This window comes from Molossus molossus, unplaced genomic scaffold (genome assembly GCF_014108415.1).
Source record: "Molossus molossus isolate mMolMol1 unplaced genomic scaffold, mMolMol1.p scaffold_m16_p_18, whole genome shotgun sequence".
Lineage (NCBI taxonomy): Eukaryota > Metazoa > Chordata > Mammalia > Chiroptera > Molossidae > Molossus > Molossus molossus.
The window spans coordinates 34000207-34017236 of NW_023425353.1; the positions used below are offsets into that span (position 1 = coordinate 34000207).

A 17030-nucleotide genomic window follows, 5' to 3' on the forward strand; every position below is an offset into this window, starting at 1 on the left:
GATAATTTTGCAAAACTGTTGATAGGTTAAATAATCTCTGATAAAAGAATGCACTGCTCCCTCCAACAAATCACTTTCTCTTTCTGTTTCTTTTCTGTTTTCATGTATTTATATCATTTTTCATTCAAAAAATAATTCTTGAGTAATGACTATGCTTTAGGCACTGTGTAAACAGCACTCAGATTTGAATAACATTTTGTGTAATTGAAAAACAAAGCTTTCAGGTATTATAATAGAAATACTTTCAAAAGATAGTAGAGCCCCAAACTTGAGGAATTACCAAAAAGGCAACTGGAGTTTTCATCTAAGTTAGTTTACAGCTTTATAACTTTTATGGGTAATACCTTACTTCAGTGTTAAGTTTCTATAATGTAGCCAGGGCATGCTATAGATGAAGAACCAAGATTTGGGAGAAGAGGTAGTTGATTGGGAGTCATCACTGGACAAAGTGAAGATAAAAATTGATTAGTATCTTTGCTCTACCTGTAATTTGCTGTGTGAACTTGGATAGATGGAGTGATTTCATCATTTTTTGGCCTTGTTTTTAAATCTATAGTTGGAGAGAGATAAGGAAACTACTTACATGCCTTCTTAGATATGGAGTTATTCTTTTACATTGGTACAGCTGTCTTTAGTCTTCTGCTCATCCATTGTTGCTCTCTTGTGATTATGTGATACCTTTGTCAGCTTCCCACCCGTTTTACTTCCAGGAATACCATATTCCATGAGCCATTTCCATAGATTCTCATGGTCTACCTTTCAACCTTGCTGTCCATTGCAATTATGGGGTGGGCAAAGGTAGATTTACAGTTGTGAGTATGCAGAACAATTTATTATATTATTATTAAATTATTGTATCATTTGTACTGTAACTATAATCCTACTTTTGCTCATTACTGTATTATGCTCCCCTTGCATCTAGTAGTTGTCTCTGGTGTTCTTTGATCTTATCATCTCTTGGCTCTTGGAAGATAAATTCTGTTCGAGTATCTCCTGCTTTCAGCTCTAGCTACAAAACATAGCCACAAGTCTTTTCCTTATTGGCTTGGTAAACATAGTATTTACTTGGCCCTCCTGAGTAACACTCAACTGGTAAGTCTTCTGAGCTTATCTAATAGATCCTTTGTGGCATGCTTATTTCCCTGTGTCTTTGAATTCCTTTTTTCACAGTCTGGCACACAATTCTGGCATCTCTTTCACTTAATTTGCACCATTGCATTTTCCAGGAGCCATCTAGCAATATGTTCAGCCATTTTCCAGGGATCCTTAATATGGCCTTAAATCCAGAGTCAAGGAAGAATATCCCATATGCAAATACTTTCCTGTTTTTTATTCCCACTCTCAGCAACCACTCCCTAGCATTTCTCCTGTTTCTTTCTGGTTCCAACTGACCCATTCCTTGAGTACTTATAGCATATAATCCTTCTCCTTCCGTAGCAGACACAGTACTTTCCACTTGGGCCATGCTGAGATTTGACCTTAGGTAGCCACAAGGGGAGGATTGTGAATATCATGAACAGGGCTACAAGTATTGTCCTTAAGGCACTTTACTTGAGGCTTCCATATAGCCTGAGGTAGAGGGCACACTATCCTCTAACAAGGGATATGAGCCTTATCATCAGGTCCACTAGGTCATGGGGATCTTGGAATTCAAGCTTCTCAGCTGCATCTACCCAGATATTCTTTTTTTGTTGTTGTTAATTAATTTTTTTGGAGAGAGTGAGAAAGAGAGAGGAACAATGATAGGAGTGCAGAACATTGATCGATTGCCTCCTACATGCCCCCCACCGGGGACTAAGCATGTGCCCTGATCAGGAATCGAACCAGCAACCTTTCAGTGCATGGGATGATGCTCAGCCAACTGAGTCACACTGGCCAGGTCACCCAGATATTCTTTAGACTTGAGCCGCTTTTTTTATGGCCTTGGGTTTGGCATGGGAGACTTGGGATACAGCCTCTTAAATTCTACCACTCTTAAAATTGAGTCCTGGGCCTGGTCCTTGTTAGGATCAGTTCTTTATCAGAAAGAGATGTGTCTTTTTATTGTTGTTATAGATGTTTTTTTCTTTTTCCCTCATTGACACCCTCCTCCCGATCCCATCCCCCAACCCCCAGCATTGTTGTCTATGTCCATTAGTTATGTATATAAGTTCTTTGGTTTATCTCTTCCCTCCCCCATGTCCCCTTCTTCTGAGGTTTGTCAGTCAGAACCCTACTTCTATGTCTCTGGGACAATTTTGTTAATCATCAGCTTATTTTGTTCATTATATTTCACAAATAAGTGAGATCATGTGATATTTGTCTTTCTCTGACTGGCTTATCTCACTTAGCATAATACTCTCTAGGTCCCTCCATGTCATCTCAAAGGATAAGAGATCTTTCTTTCTTACAGCTGCATGGTATTCCATCGTATATACATACCATAGCTTTTTTATCCAGTCGTCTATTGATGGACACTTGGGCTGTTTCCAGATCTTAGCTATTGTAAATAGTGCTGCTAGGAACATAGGGGTACATATATTCTTTCTGATTGGTGTTTCAGGCTTTTTAGCATATATTCCTAGAGGTGGGATCACTAGGTCAGATGGCAGTTCAATCATTAATTTTTTTAGGAAATACCATATTGTTTTTCGTAGTGGCTGCACCAGTCTGCATTCCCACCAGTAGTGTACTAGAGTCCCCTTTTCTCCACACCCTCTCCACCACTTACTGTTTGATGATTTGTTGATGGCAGCCATTCTGGTAGGTGCGAGGCAATACCTCACAGTGACTTTGAGCATTTTTTTTATGTCTCTTGGCCATTTGTATGTTCTGTTTGGAGAGGTGTCTTTGTAGGTCTCTGCCCATTTTGGTTGGATTATTGGTCTTCCTTTTGTTGAGTTGTATGAGTACTCTACATATTTTGGAAATTAACCCTTTATCTGATGTATCGTTGACAGTTATGCTCTCCCATATTGTGGACTCCCTTTCCATTTTGATGGTTGTTTCTTTTGCTATGCAAAAGTTTTTTAGATTGATGTATTCCCATTTGTTAATTTTTTTCTTTGTTTCTCTTACATTAGGCATTGTATCAGTGAAAATTCTGCTGCATGTGATGTCTGAAATTTTGTTGCCTACATTTTCTTGTAGGATTTTTATGGATTCACAAGTTACATTTAAGTCTTTTATACATTTTGAGTTTATTCTTGTGTACGGTGTAACTTGGTGGTCTAGTTTCATATTTTTGCATGTAGCTGTCCCGTTTTCCCAACACCATTTATTAAAAAGGCTGTCTTTACTCCATTGTATGCTCTTGCCACCTTTGTCAAACATTAATTGAGCATAATGTCATGGGTCAATTTCTGAGTTCTCTTTTCTGTTCCACTGGTCTATATGCCTGTTCTTGTGACAGTACCAGGTTCTTTGACTACAGTGACTTTGTCATATAATCTGATATCTGGTATTGTGATCCCTCCTACTTTGTTCTTCTTTTTCAAGATTGCTGTGAGTAATCGGGTCTTTTTTGGTTCTATATAAACTTTTAGACTGTTTTTTATGGTTCCGTGAAATATGTCGTTGGTATTTTAATGGGGATTGCATTGAACCTATAGATTGCTTTGGGTAATATGGACATTTTAATGTTAATTCTTCCATTCTATGAACAAGGTACATGCTTCTACTTTTTAATATCTTCCTCTATTTCTTTCTTCAATGTCCTTTAGTTTTCTGAGAACAGGTACTTCTTTGGTTAAGTTTATTCCGTATCTTCATTTTTTTGCTGCAATGGTAACTGGATTTTTTTTTTTAGTTTCTATTTCTGTGAGTTCATTATTGGTGTATAAGAGTGCTGTCGGTTTCTTGATACTAATTTTGTATCCTGCTACTTTGCCAAATTCATTTATTAAATCTAGTAGATTTTTGATGGAGTCTTCAGGGTTTTCTATGAACAGAATCATGTTATCTGCAAATAATAACAATTTCACGTCCTCCTTTATAATTTGCATCCCTTTTATTTTTTCTTCATGATTGATTGCTGTGGCTAACACTTCCAGTACTGTGTTAAATAAGAGTAGCAAAAGTGAGCATCCCTGTCTTGTTCCTGTTCTTAAGGGAAATGCTTTTAGTTTCTGCCCATTGAGTATGACGTTGGCTGGAGGTTTTTCATATATGGCCTTTATTATGTTGAGATGTGATCCCTTTATCCCCACATTGCTGAGTGTTTTTATCAGAAATGGGTGCTGGATTTTGTCGAAATGTTTTTTCAGCATCTGTTGATAGGATCATATGGTTTTTATCTTTCATTTTGTTTATGTGGTGCATAACATTTATTGATTTGCAAACATTGTACCAGCCTTGCATCCCTGGGATGAATTCCACTTGGTCATGGGTAATAAATGTATTCCCTTAGCCTTTTTGTGTCTGGGAAGCTCTTTATTTGACTTTCTATTTTGAATGATAGCCTTGCTGGGTAGAGTAGTCTTGGATTCAGATCCTTGTTTTTTATGACCTTGATTACTATATGCCATTCCCTTTTGGCCTGTAGAGTTTCTGTTGAGAAGTCAGCTGATAGCCTTATGTGGGTTCCTTTGTAAGTGACCTGTCACTTATCTCTTGCTGCCTTTTGGATTCTCTCTCTTTATATGTCTTGGTGTGAGCCTGTTTGGGATCTTCTTACTTGGGGCTCTCTGTGCTTCTTGAACATGTATGCCTTTTTCCTTCACCAATTTAGGGAAGTTTTCTGTCACTGTTTCTTCAAATATATTCTCTAACCCTTATTCATTTTCTTCTTCTGGCTCTCCTATGATACAGATGTTGTTATGTTTCATGTTGTTCCACAATTCTTCTAAGCTGTCTTCCTGTTTTTGAATTCTTTTTTCTTTTCAGTTCTCTAATTTGATGATTTTTTTCTACACTGTCTTTTAGTTCACTGATCCAATCCTCTGCTTCTTCTGTTCTGCTGTTTATTCCTTCCAATGTGTTCTTTATTTCTGCTATGTCATTCTTCATTTCCACTTTGTGGTTTTTCCTTTCCAGTGGTTGGTTTTCAATGTTTCTATATCTTTACTCATGCTGTTGAGCTTCCTCGTAATCATTGCTCTGAACTCTGCTTTTGATATCTTACTAATTTCATTTCACTTATCTCTTCACCTGTTGAATTCTCTTGTTCTTTAATTTGGGATTTGATTCTTTGTTTCACCATTTTGGCTGTCTCATTGGGTTTTGGAGCTTGCCAAATTTTTCTATTGGTGTGGGTGTTCTGCTAGTTGTGGCTCCCTTTATCTACTTGCTTTGGATGAGTGTAGGAGGACCCATGTTAAATACCACTGTCAAGTCTTACTTTCCTGGGTAGATTTGCAGGCCAATCAACGGTTCAGTTATCCTCTAGCTTTTGCCCGCAGGCTATTAGTCTCCATTACTTGATGAACCCCAATTTGTAGCCCTCAGCGGAATAAAAAAATCCCTCAGGTGAAAGAGGATTTCCAGTGGGTGGAGCACTTGCTTGCTGTCCGACTCTAGCTGTTAGTGAGCCTCAGTTTGCATTTCTCTGGCTTGGCCTAGTGGTATTAAATTCCTGAGGAAGGAGCCTTTGCTTTTCCCTGAGGCCCTTGGAAGGGGCTCTTTGAGTAAGATAACTACTGTCCTACGAGAGAGTGATTCAGCATAAAACTCCCATTGTCCTCTATCTCAGTTCTCTCCCCAGAGCCATGAACCACCTACTTTCTTCACACTGTTCCAGTCCAGTCTGCCCTCCCTGTGCTGAAGTCTACAGTGAGTGGCAGTAGCTGATTTGGTGCTCTTTTACCCCCACCTTCTCAGTGGGAACTGCTCACAGCTAAAACAGCCCTCAGCTGCTGTCCAAAGTCTCCCAGCCTTCTCATGCCTGCAGAGTCCCTACCTGGCTTGATTTTGTTTCCTCCTTCCATTCCTGGTTATACGGGTTCTCTCCAGCTTCTTTTCTATTGGTTTTTCCCAATGTTTTGTCTTTATTTTAGTTGTAATTCCAGTTGGTCCTGGGAGATGGTCTGTGTAGCTTCCATTCGCTCTGCTACCATTTTTTTTCTATTCTGAAAATGTCAACTTAGTTTGGGTTTTCCAGAAAACAGATGCTGAGGCAGAGATTTGCATGCAGGTGTTTCACTGGAAAGTGCTCTCAGGAATCGGACCTGAGAATGCAGTCAGCTCCTTAGAGTAGTGAGTTGTCCACTTTGTGGTCTGTTCTGACGTTCTGAATACTCAGAGCTGCAAGAACTGAAGCTCTGAAGCTGCTCAGGAGCTGAGGAGCCGCCACCTCCTTCCTTGGCCCTTACCCACGTCCTCTGTAAGGTCCAGACGTGGTCCATGCTGCAGTGCGCTCACAAGCTTGCCACTTGATAAGTGTCTCTTTAAATTTTGTCGAAGAGCAACATTTGCTTTAAATTGGTGATTAATTAACTTGTCATTTTTTTTCTCTAGAAAATAGTGATTCTTAGCCTCCAACATTCTGTAGTTCTTATTGATCCTGCTCCCTCAAATGATAGGCACATCCTTTTTCACCCACAGGTGAACTAGAACATTATTGGTATCCATTATTGGGGTTCTTCCTCATAGTAATTCATCCTTCAAGTGATCCAACCCCAGAATCTAGTTATTGAATTCTGCTTTCTAGAACCCAAGCCTGAGTCAGAGATTTTTTTGCTAGTGATACATCCAGGTTTATATTCTCAGAAGCCTGTAAGAAGGTGAGGAAAGTAGGATAAAGCAGGAAACACTAACAGAAATCTGGTTTTAGAAGTCTCATTTCAGCAAGATTTCACCAGGAGCTTTGAAAAGTAAATGGCCTTTCAGAGGTTGTCCTGCCCTGAGACAACGGGCTGTGCTGTTTTACCCTAGGTCATTCCCCACTGGCTATGGGCCTCAGCCTGGAGGAGAGAAAGGGTGTGAACAAGAGAGACAAGGTGGACTTTAATCTCCCAGGAATTTTTCTACCTGGTGGTTCTTTTTAGCCATGGTCAGTTCTCTAGAGAGAGTTACAGATGTGAACTCTTAAGCAATTGATATTGAAGGAAACAGGGAAGATCAGCCTCCTGTATGGGGATCTAGGAGAGACAAACAACATCTACTTCAGGTATCTCAGGTACTGCCTGTGTGCTAGAGACTTTACCAACCAACATCTGCTTCAGTGGTATACTTGATCTACCTTGAATCAGTTTGCAAGAAACTGATTATGCACGTCGTTTCTTGAATAACATTCATTGGTATGTTAATTGACCGTGGAGATATTATTTACATCACAGAAAACTGCAGATGCATCAGTTCAGGACCTGGGTCCTAGAGCTGGTTGCTAAAACTTTTACCAGCATACCTCAGCGTTTAATTCTTATAACAGCCTTATGACAAAGGTATCACCATTTTATAAATGCGAAAATATACTGCTATCTCTCATGTAGCTTATAAGCTATAGAATTGGAAATAAAATCTAGTTTTGTCTGATTCCAAAACTTGGATGCCTACTGCTACAGCACTTTGCTTCTTTTTGGAAATAGAAAATTGTCGTCTTTGAATCCTTTAAGAGAGTTAGCTAAATTTCTAGATTCTGAATACATTTTGATCACCAACATCTACTCCAAGTTAATAACTTTATTAAAGGTAATGCACTAGTAAATAGCAGCCCCAGAACATTTTGCTCTTTCATTTTGCCTGTTTTAAACATTCTGCCGTTTACTAACTGCTCTTTCTAGAATGTAAAAGGCATTCAATAAATATCTGTTAAATTAATAAATGATAATTCTGAAATATAAAGTTAGGTTTTCCTACAGGATTATTCAGTAGTTATATGAAGAACAAATTAGAGTACCCTTCTCTAATTGAAATCCTAGCTTCAAAATTCTTTCAAAGCACCACAGTATAAGGTGGGAAATACTCCATGTTGAATCAGAGTTGGTAAATGTTTGAAAAAGATGTAGGTTACTCTCAAGTAACTAAGGGGTTTTCAGTGCATTTTTAAAAAATTGATTTAGGAGAGAATGACAGGTAAACATTGACTTGTTCAATTTATTTATTCATTATTGGTTTTTTTTTTTATCCGCACCTGAGGACATTTTTGCATTTATCTTGAGAGAGAGAGAGAAACATCAATGTAAGAGAGATACATCGAGTGGTTGCCACCCACACAACCCCCACTGGGGCCAGGGACAAACCGCAACCAAGGTACATGCCTTCACCGGGAACCGAAACCAGGCCTCTCTGCTCCGTGGGCCGACGCTCCAACCACTGAACCAAACCGGCCAGGGCCATTATTGATTCTTATATGTGCCCTGACCAGGGATTAAACCCAGCAACTTTGGTTTGTGGGTTGATACTCTAACCAACTGAGCTACCTTGCCAGAGCGGGTGCATTTTTAATTAAATGTAAGCGAAACAGAGACCATACAACTGTTCAGTTCCACCCTGTGTTACAATATGAAGTAAATGGAGTGATTATAGCTAAAAATTTCTTTAGTCTTCATAAAGACATGAAAATCTTTTCAATCTTTTTGGCATGGAACTGATTATGTTTTGTTCTGTTTTTATTGTTATTTCTATAGCAAGGAGAAGTCAGGTTGAAGTGTTTGAAAGCTCTACAGAGTCTATATACCAACAGAGAATTATTCCCCAAATTGGAGCTATTCACAAACCGATTTAAGGTAAGCATAAAGAATGCTTAGCTTATTTTATTTTTCACTTTAAAAATGTTAGTTGTAGCTAGTTTAGCAAATTACATTACCATAGCAAGTGTTTAGTTCATATTTTTTACTGCATGTTCTTTAGATAAACCTGTATTAAGTAGATGAATGAGTCTCTGCTTTACAAAATATATCACCAACATGACTTCTTATTTATTGCCTCTGACAGAAGACTCTCCTGCTTAAAACAAGGTTTTCTTTCTTACAGTTTTTTATAATTATATTAATTTTGCAAGTTAACATTTATTTGTCTCAGTGTTAGGAATGCCAGTTGATGAGAATGATTTTAAATTATGAACATTTATCCTAATACCTCCTTTGTGTGAGTTTAGGACTGTTATAATATAGTTTTGAGATTAAATCTTTCCATTTAACTTACCTTGAGTCCTGTGTATTTTCCCAAAACCATTTCCTTAGGTCTATCCTGACTTGTTTTCTGCTTATGGTTGATTTGATTTGTAACTTATTTTCAGGATCGCATTGTATCAATGACACTTGATAAGGAATATGATGTTGCTGTGGAAGCTATTCGATTGGTTACTCTGATACTTCAGTAAGTGTAATTAAAGTCTTAATCTGTTGATATCATAATGTCCTTTTTCCCACCATTATTGATGTACTTCACATATATATCCCTATTATTATAGGGTGGGGCAAAAGTAGGTTTAACAATATAAGTGTAAGCTCTGTATTTCGTGGACTCACAACAGTAAACCTACTTTTGCCCCACCCTGTGTACCACCATAAGTTCTACTTTTACATTTTAAGGTTAGGTTTGAAACAAAATGTTTTCTGTTTTTCTCTCTTTTTGTTTTTCATTTTTACTACTTCTTTTTCCTCCATATTAGAGTTCTTTTATGGAGGATATATCAGTGAAGAAACTAGTCCAGAGGAACTAACAATGAAGAAATATAATTTTCTATTTAAAAAAAGAAAGAAAGAAGGCTTCAAAAGGGATAGATTTTTCAAATATGCTTCTTTGAAATGGTATAGAAGTAGGAGAAAGGAAATAAGACATTTAAATTGTATCATTAATATGATAGAGATTTTAAACAGTAATAATTTTATTTATAGAGCCTTGACTAAAAACTAGGAAGGATATATATATAGATCCTAGCAAAGTCATTAAAAATTCTCTGCTTCACGCCCTGGCCGGTTTGGCTTATCGGTTAGAGCGTTGGCCCGCAGACCAGAGAATCCTGGGTTTGTTTCCCGCTAAGGATATGTACCTCATTTGTGGTTTGTCCCTGGCCCTGGTTGGGGTCGTGTGGGTGGTAACCAGTTGATATGTCCCACTTACATTGATGTTTCTCTCTCTCTCTCTCTTCCTTCCTCTCTATCTGAAGATAAATGCAAAAATGTCCTTGGATGAGGATAAAAAAAAAATCCTCCCCTTTCTACTTTGTGATGCCCTATCTTCCATGTACCAATACCATCTATGCTGGTGTCTGTTGTTGTTTTGATGTATTTTTTCCTCTTTCTGCTCTAGTATCATACTCTTTATTATAGCTTTATAATACAGTATATGTTATAAAAATGGCCTCCTCTTATTAGATGATTCCCTCTTTACATTTCCTCTTAAAATTCACTGAGCTACTTGTGGATTTTTATTCCTTCTAAAGTACATTTTTTTAGTTCCTCAAAAACTTTGGCTGGGATTTTAAATATTTGAACTGCATTTAATTTTATGATAAATTTAGGAGAGAAGAGAACCTTTTATAATTAATCATCCACAAAACTAGTACTTTTTTTTCCTTTATTTTAAAATTCTCACAAAAGATGCTTTATTATCATTAATTATCATTAGTATTGTTATGGATTTTAAAGAGAGAGGAAGGGAGAGAGCAGGGCAAGAGAGAGAATGATAGCAGGCAAGAGAGAAACATATATGTGAGAGGAAAGCATGCCTCAGTTGCTTCCCATAGGTATCCTGACCAGGCACTGGGGATCCAACTGCATCCTTGGAGTGGACCCTGACTAGAAATGGAACTTTCAACCTTTTGGTATATGGGATGTCGCTCCAACCAACTGTGCCACACTGGCCAGGGCTGGTGCATTTTTTATTCAAATCTTATTAGATCTTTTAAATAAGGTTTAAATTTTTTTCATAAAGGTATTGTACATTATTTATTAGGTTAATTTTTAAGTAATTTATGGTTTTGTTTTCATATGATTCATAGTTAGTCTTAAAAATATTTTCTGCTTGTTTTTTGCTGAGGCAGATAAACCTTTAATTGTTTTAAACTTACTCCTGTTTTATTATTATTATATTTATTTTTATCCTCACCTGAGGACATTTGTGCATTTATCTTCAGATAGAGGAGTAGGGAGAGAGGGAGCAAGAGAGAGAAACATCCATATGAGAGAGACACATCGACTGGTCGCCACCCACACTACTCCAACTGGGGCCGGGGACAAACTGCAACCGATGTATGAGTCCCCAGTGGGAACTGAACCTGGGACTCTCTGGTCCGCGGGCTGACACCCTAACCACTGAGTCAAACTGGCCAGGGCAAAACCTTTAATTTTTATGTTGGCCTTATATAAGCAGACTATTAGAACTCTCTGCATTCGGATGGTTTGTTAATTCTGTTGGGTTTATCATGTAGATTATTGTATCGTCTGCAAACAGTTTGTTTTGTCTTCTCCTTTCCTAACCTTAAAACTTTTGTTTTATTCTCTTCTGTAATTAGCCAGGACTTTCAGCACTATAGAAATATCACTGATACCTTGGCTGGTTTGGCGCTATGGTTAGAGCATCGGCCTGCTGACCAAAGGGTCTCAGGTTCGATTGCCACTCAAGGGCTCGTACCTAGGTTGCAGGTTTGATCCCAAGCCCCAGTCTGGGTCATGTAGGAGACAGCCAATCGTTTTGTCTCTCTCACATTGATGTTTCTCTCTCTCTCCCTCCCTACCTACCACTCGAACAAAAAGATCAGTGAAAAAATATCCTTGGTTGAAAATTAACAGAAAATAAATGAATGAATATCACTGATAGTGGATGTTTTTGTTCTTTAGAGGCATCTAAAGTTCTTTGTTTCTATGATTTCTGAGATAAGTTTTTGCTATATGATAAAAGTTCTTTTGTGTTCTGTTTTCTGAGATTTTCCTTTCATACATTGATGAGCATGAATCTAATTGACAGATTTATCTAATGGTAAATCACCCTTGTATTTCTAGAATAAATCCTGTTTGAACATGGTATATTTGGTTTTATTGTATTTTGCTAAAATACATGTTATAGTTAATGTCTTATTTAGGATTTTCACATGTTTGCTGGTGTAAATTTGACAGAATTTTTTCCTTGTCTTTTATTTTCATTGTAAAATACGTTTAATAGTTTCTTGCTCTTATTCTGTTCTAAAGTAAATTTTCTCTGACAGAAATTAATTTTTTCTTGACTTTGAGAAAATTCTCTGGTTCAAGATATGTCAGTTTTCCATTACTTTTGAGGAAAAGGTCTTTGATTACCATTTCTACTTCTTCAAGGGTTATCTAATTTAACTTTTATTTCTTCTTATGCTAATTTTTGCTTATTTGTAAACTTTTTTTTTTAATCCTCACCCAAGGATATTTTTACATTTATCTTGAGACAGAGAAGGAGGGAGGGAGGGACGGATGGAAAGAGAGAGAGAGCGAGACATCGATCTGCTGCCTCCGTCCCAACTGGAGATCAAATCCACAACCTGGGCATGTGCTGGATTGGGAATCAAACCCACAACCTTTTGGTGTATAGGACAACAGTCCAGTCAAAAAAGCCATCTGGCTTGGACAGGCCCTTTGCTTATTTTTTGTCTTTTTTAAATTTTTTTTGTTTTTTTTTCTGTTTTTTTTAAGAGGATGTGTTAAACTCTCCAACTACTATTGTTATCTTATAAATTATTGCTTGGAATACTTCATAGTATGTAGATTAGAACCTATATTTTCATGATTTTTGCACCTTCTTAGAGTGTTCATTTTATCCATACATACAGTTTTTTATGAAGAATTTTTCTCTTTTCAAATCTATTTTAAAATATTAAGCCGCCTCTTTAAAATTTCCATGTAAATTTTATAAACTTATCAAGAGCTTCTCACTATCTTTCCCTTGAATAAACAGTACCCAAACGTTGCACCCACACACCAGTTTCATTGGAATTGTCTAGAGCAGCGATTTTTCACCTTTTTCATCTCATGGCATACATAAACTAATTACTAAGATTCTGTGGCACACGTATAATTTGTTGCCACTCTGACAAAAAAAAAAAAAAAAAATAGGTAGAATTTTTATTCATTTATACCAGGTGAGTATTGTTGTATTGGCTGTTGTCATTTTTCATTTGACAATCTAAGGGAAAAGAGGTCAGTCCCCCTGCCTAAATAGTCAAGTATTATGAGTTTTAAAACTTCTTGAGGTACACAGATTGCAAATCTCTGGTCTGTAGTTTAAGATCTATAATGTTAAGAATATACATTTTCTTCTACTTATTTAGTTTTAATATTTGCTCATTTAGACAGGAGTAAACTCTCCTTTGATATTTCTTCTTTCCTTATTTCCAGGGAAGAGTAATTATGTCATAGATACCTCCAATATTATCTTTTTCTGCTATTTTACTTTAAGAATGTCTTCAAACCATCTGAGACCTTGTTTAGCCAAAAAAAAAAAAATCCTGCTTTCTTCCTAAATTTAGAAAATGTTTTAGCTAATTCAGAAGTTCCTTTTTAAGGCAGTTTTCTGCATTTTTATTGGAGGAGATAAGGGCAGAACATGTGTCAGATACCCTTTTTTGGATTCCTCAGAGTACCCTCCCCACTATGCGTATTTATAACTACAGTTACCCAGAGTGGTCAATATCTCCTATGGCTTATTCACTTTTGTAACTCAGCCCCTGGCTTTCGGGTTTCCTCTGTTGGCATTGCTTGCCCTCTAGGTAGTCTTGTTGGGCAAAGTTTTTAAAAACTAGTCAGACTGGCTCCCTTTAAGTGTTCCACATCTAGCCTACAGGAAACATGGACCATTTATGGATAAAGAAAGTACAACTGTGTCCTTGTAACCCTCTCTTCTTAATCTGCTACACTGGGTTGCTTAATCAACTTTTCACATTTAGACTTATAAGCCCTGTGTAAAGTACAATTTCCTAAATTTCCTCACAGTTCTAAGGAATGTTTATAAATGTTTTATATGCTTCTATGAAACTTTGTGCTCTGGTTTGGCTTGGGAAGAAGGTTTGTGACATCTTTCTCTGGAAAGAAATCCTCTCTACCCATTATAATGCTCAATCTTCTAATTTCTATTTATATGGTATTTTGGTAAGTAATGAGCTAAGGCTCACAAAACCAGTTTTCCAGTCTCATATAGCATTTGCATTAAATAATCTAGCCTTATTTTTCTTGGCTTATGGGATATATTCTTCCCAAAACAATAGATAAAGTCAAATGGAACATACTGTTATGCCTTCTCCAAATTCTTTTTCTGTTTATCTATTAATTATTCTTTTAGTATAGATTTATTTTTCTTTAATTTATGAGCTTAGGTTCTTGAGTTGTCTTATTAAATTTTTATTCCTATGACTTTGACTTTCTCCTGAGGGTATTAGCTAATTGAGCTGGTGATATATAATTGGATAAAGGGGTTATAACTTAGGCCTTAGGCTCAGATGAGCCACACCGGCCAAGAGGTGGCCTAAGAGGTTGCCGGTTCAATTCCCAGTCGGGACATGCCCAGGTTGTGGGCCAAATCCCCAGAGGGGGGCATGTAGGAGGCTGCCAATCAATGTTCTCTCTCATCGATATTTCCATCTCTCTCTTCTTTCTTCTCTTTCTAAAATCAGTAAAGAAAGAAAAGTTAAAAACTCAGGTCTTAGCCTTGTGCCCATCCTTATGATTTAGGGGTATAAATTGGGCATTGGCAAAGGTCACTGTAATTTGACATGTAGTTTACAGGTATCTCAACTGTCTCCTAGCTTCTGAGGCATATCTAGGATCGAATTCTCTAGAGTGAGTGTATATCCCTACATGTTGTGAATAACCTGTACAGCCCAAGAATTATATAATCCACGTAGTCGTTGCTAATTCACATCAGACATTTTTAAGCATGTTTATAATCAGGAAATAGATTTTCCTTTTTTGGAAAAAATACTTAAGGATACACTTGGCAAACTGAGAAGTGGCTCAAACTTTAAGACTACATGAATGGAAAGATGGGAAATTTGTGTTAGTAAAGGATTGGTTGTGACTGTTAAATCAATTTTATTTAAAAATAAGACTAAATAGTGTTGTAAATATGGTGATGAAATATAATTTAAAATAGACAGTTATGGAGAGAAGTTACTACATTGCATCATAATAATTTAACTCTATGAAATAGACAAATATATTTTCAATGCCTGTCAACAAAAATCTCATGCACATTTAAAGAATTATGCTAATTTGAGCTAATGTACATCTCAAGATATTAATAGTCATTGTCCATGGGTATTTGTAGAAAGAATTATGGACAATTTGTTTTCTTGTTTTCTTGTTGTTGTTGTTTTTAATTTTATATAGTGATATGAGAAATATTATTTTCAAAGTAAGATTAAAAATATGAAAATAAAATCAATATGCCTTGAGCGGGTGTAGCTCAGTGGTTGAGCATCGACCCATGCATGCATCAAGAGGTCGCCTGTTTGCCCTGGCCGGTTTGGCTCATTGATTAGAGAGACCCAGGTTTGGTTCCCGCTAAGGGCATGTACTTCAGTTGCAGTTTGTCTGCAGCCCTGGTTGGGTTGTGTGGATGGCAGCAACTCGATGTGTCCCTTTCACGTCGATATTTCTATCTCTCTTCTGCTCTCTCTCCCTCCTGCTCTGTCTGAATAAAAAATGGAAAAATGTCCTCGGGTGAGGATAAAAAATATATATATAAAGAGGTCACCTGTTCAGTTCCCGGTCAGGGCACATGCCCAGGTTGTGGGCCCAATCCCCAGCTGGGGAGGATGCAGGAGGTGGCCAGTCGATGTTCTCTTTTATTGATGTTACCATCTCTCTCTCCTTCTCTCTCTAAAAATAAAATCAATAAAGAAAAAAAAATTTTTTTTTAAATCAGTATGCCTTGAGCTTTTATAATGAACTTCATACACTAAATAAAGTTAGAACTGAAAATAAACATTTGTTTTGACTCAGATTTTACTTTCTGAATTTTTCAGTGGTAGTGAAGAAGCTCTTTCCAATGAAGACTGTGAAAATGTTTACCACTTGGTTTACTCAGCACATCGTCCTGTTGCAGTGGCAGCTGGAGAATTCCTGCACAAAAAGTGAGTTAATTATCTTTGAAACCAGGTTCTACTTTTGTATTTTGTTTTGTTATTATTTTAGAGTTAGTAGAAGAGAGTTGTAATGACTGAAAACAGTGCTAGAAATGGCCATTTCACATTCTAGGGATTGTAATATCCTCACAGCCTTTGTGCATATCGTGAATCACATCCCTGAGAACAATGTTCTTTGTGACATATCCCTTTTCCGTGAAATTTAAAAGGATGGTTCCACTCTAGGAGTGTGAATGGAGATTGGGGAAATGCATGAAATTTATAAACACTCCCTTGGGTAATTGATATTTCATTTTACAAGTGTTTTTCTTATTTTAAAACTCTTGAGTTCTCATCTTCTCCACATTTGTAATCTAAAATTACCTTCAATGCCCTGACCAGGTGGCTCAGTTGGTTAGACTGTCTGTCATCCAATATGCCACAGTTGCAGGTTCAATCTCTGGTCAGGCTACATACAAGAATAAACCAATGGCCCTGGCCAGTGTGGCTCAGCAGTTAGAGCATCAATCCATGCCCAAAGGGTCGTGGGTTCTATTCCTCATCAAGGCTATGTACCTGGGTTGCAGGTTCAGTACTCAGCCCCAGTTGGGGCACATGTGGGAAACAATCATATTCCTCTCACATTGATGTTCTTTCTCTCACTGGAAATAATAAATAAATAAATAAATAAATAAATAAATAAATAAATAAACAAACAAACAAACAAACAAACAAACAAATAAAATAACTGTCAAAATGCTCATTTTTTGTGTTTTTCCTTTTTTTTTCATTTGGGATGAGGATGATTTTAAGCAGTAATCAATAGCAGTGCTGAAAATTATATGTACAGTTGCAGTTTAATTAAAAAGCAAAACCTCATCTACTTTTTTGACAAAGCGTAGAGCTAATGAGAGTTTATAATTAAACAGTTTTCTGAAATACATTTTTGATTGTGGTCTACTATATATGTATCTACAATATATTCGTCGACTATATAATTTATCAGTAGAGTAATCCATTCTTAAAATATAAACCTTTTGTGTATGTGTTTTGCTTTGTTTTTGTTTTTTAATTCATAGATTTAACT

The 17030-nt window shown here is 36.9% G+C and overlaps 1 protein-coding gene across 8 annotated transcripts in view; it reads left to right on the top strand.

The window, feature by feature from the left end:
* STAG1 (stromal antigen 1) overlaps positions 1-17030 on the top strand; it is a 400292-nt gene that overhangs the window by 257168 nt on the left and 126094 nt on the right. For all 8 annotated transcript variants that reach the window (XM_036266503.1, XM_036266505.1, XM_036266501.1 and 5 more), the window contains 3 exons: positions 8544-8642; positions 9155-9234; positions 15845-15952. In XM_036266503.1, coding sequence (XP_036122396.1) covers positions 8544-8642; positions 9155-9234; positions 15845-15952 — 287 coding nt within the window. The remainder of the gene's footprint in view (positions 1-8543; positions 8643-9154; positions 9235-15844; positions 15953-17030) is intronic.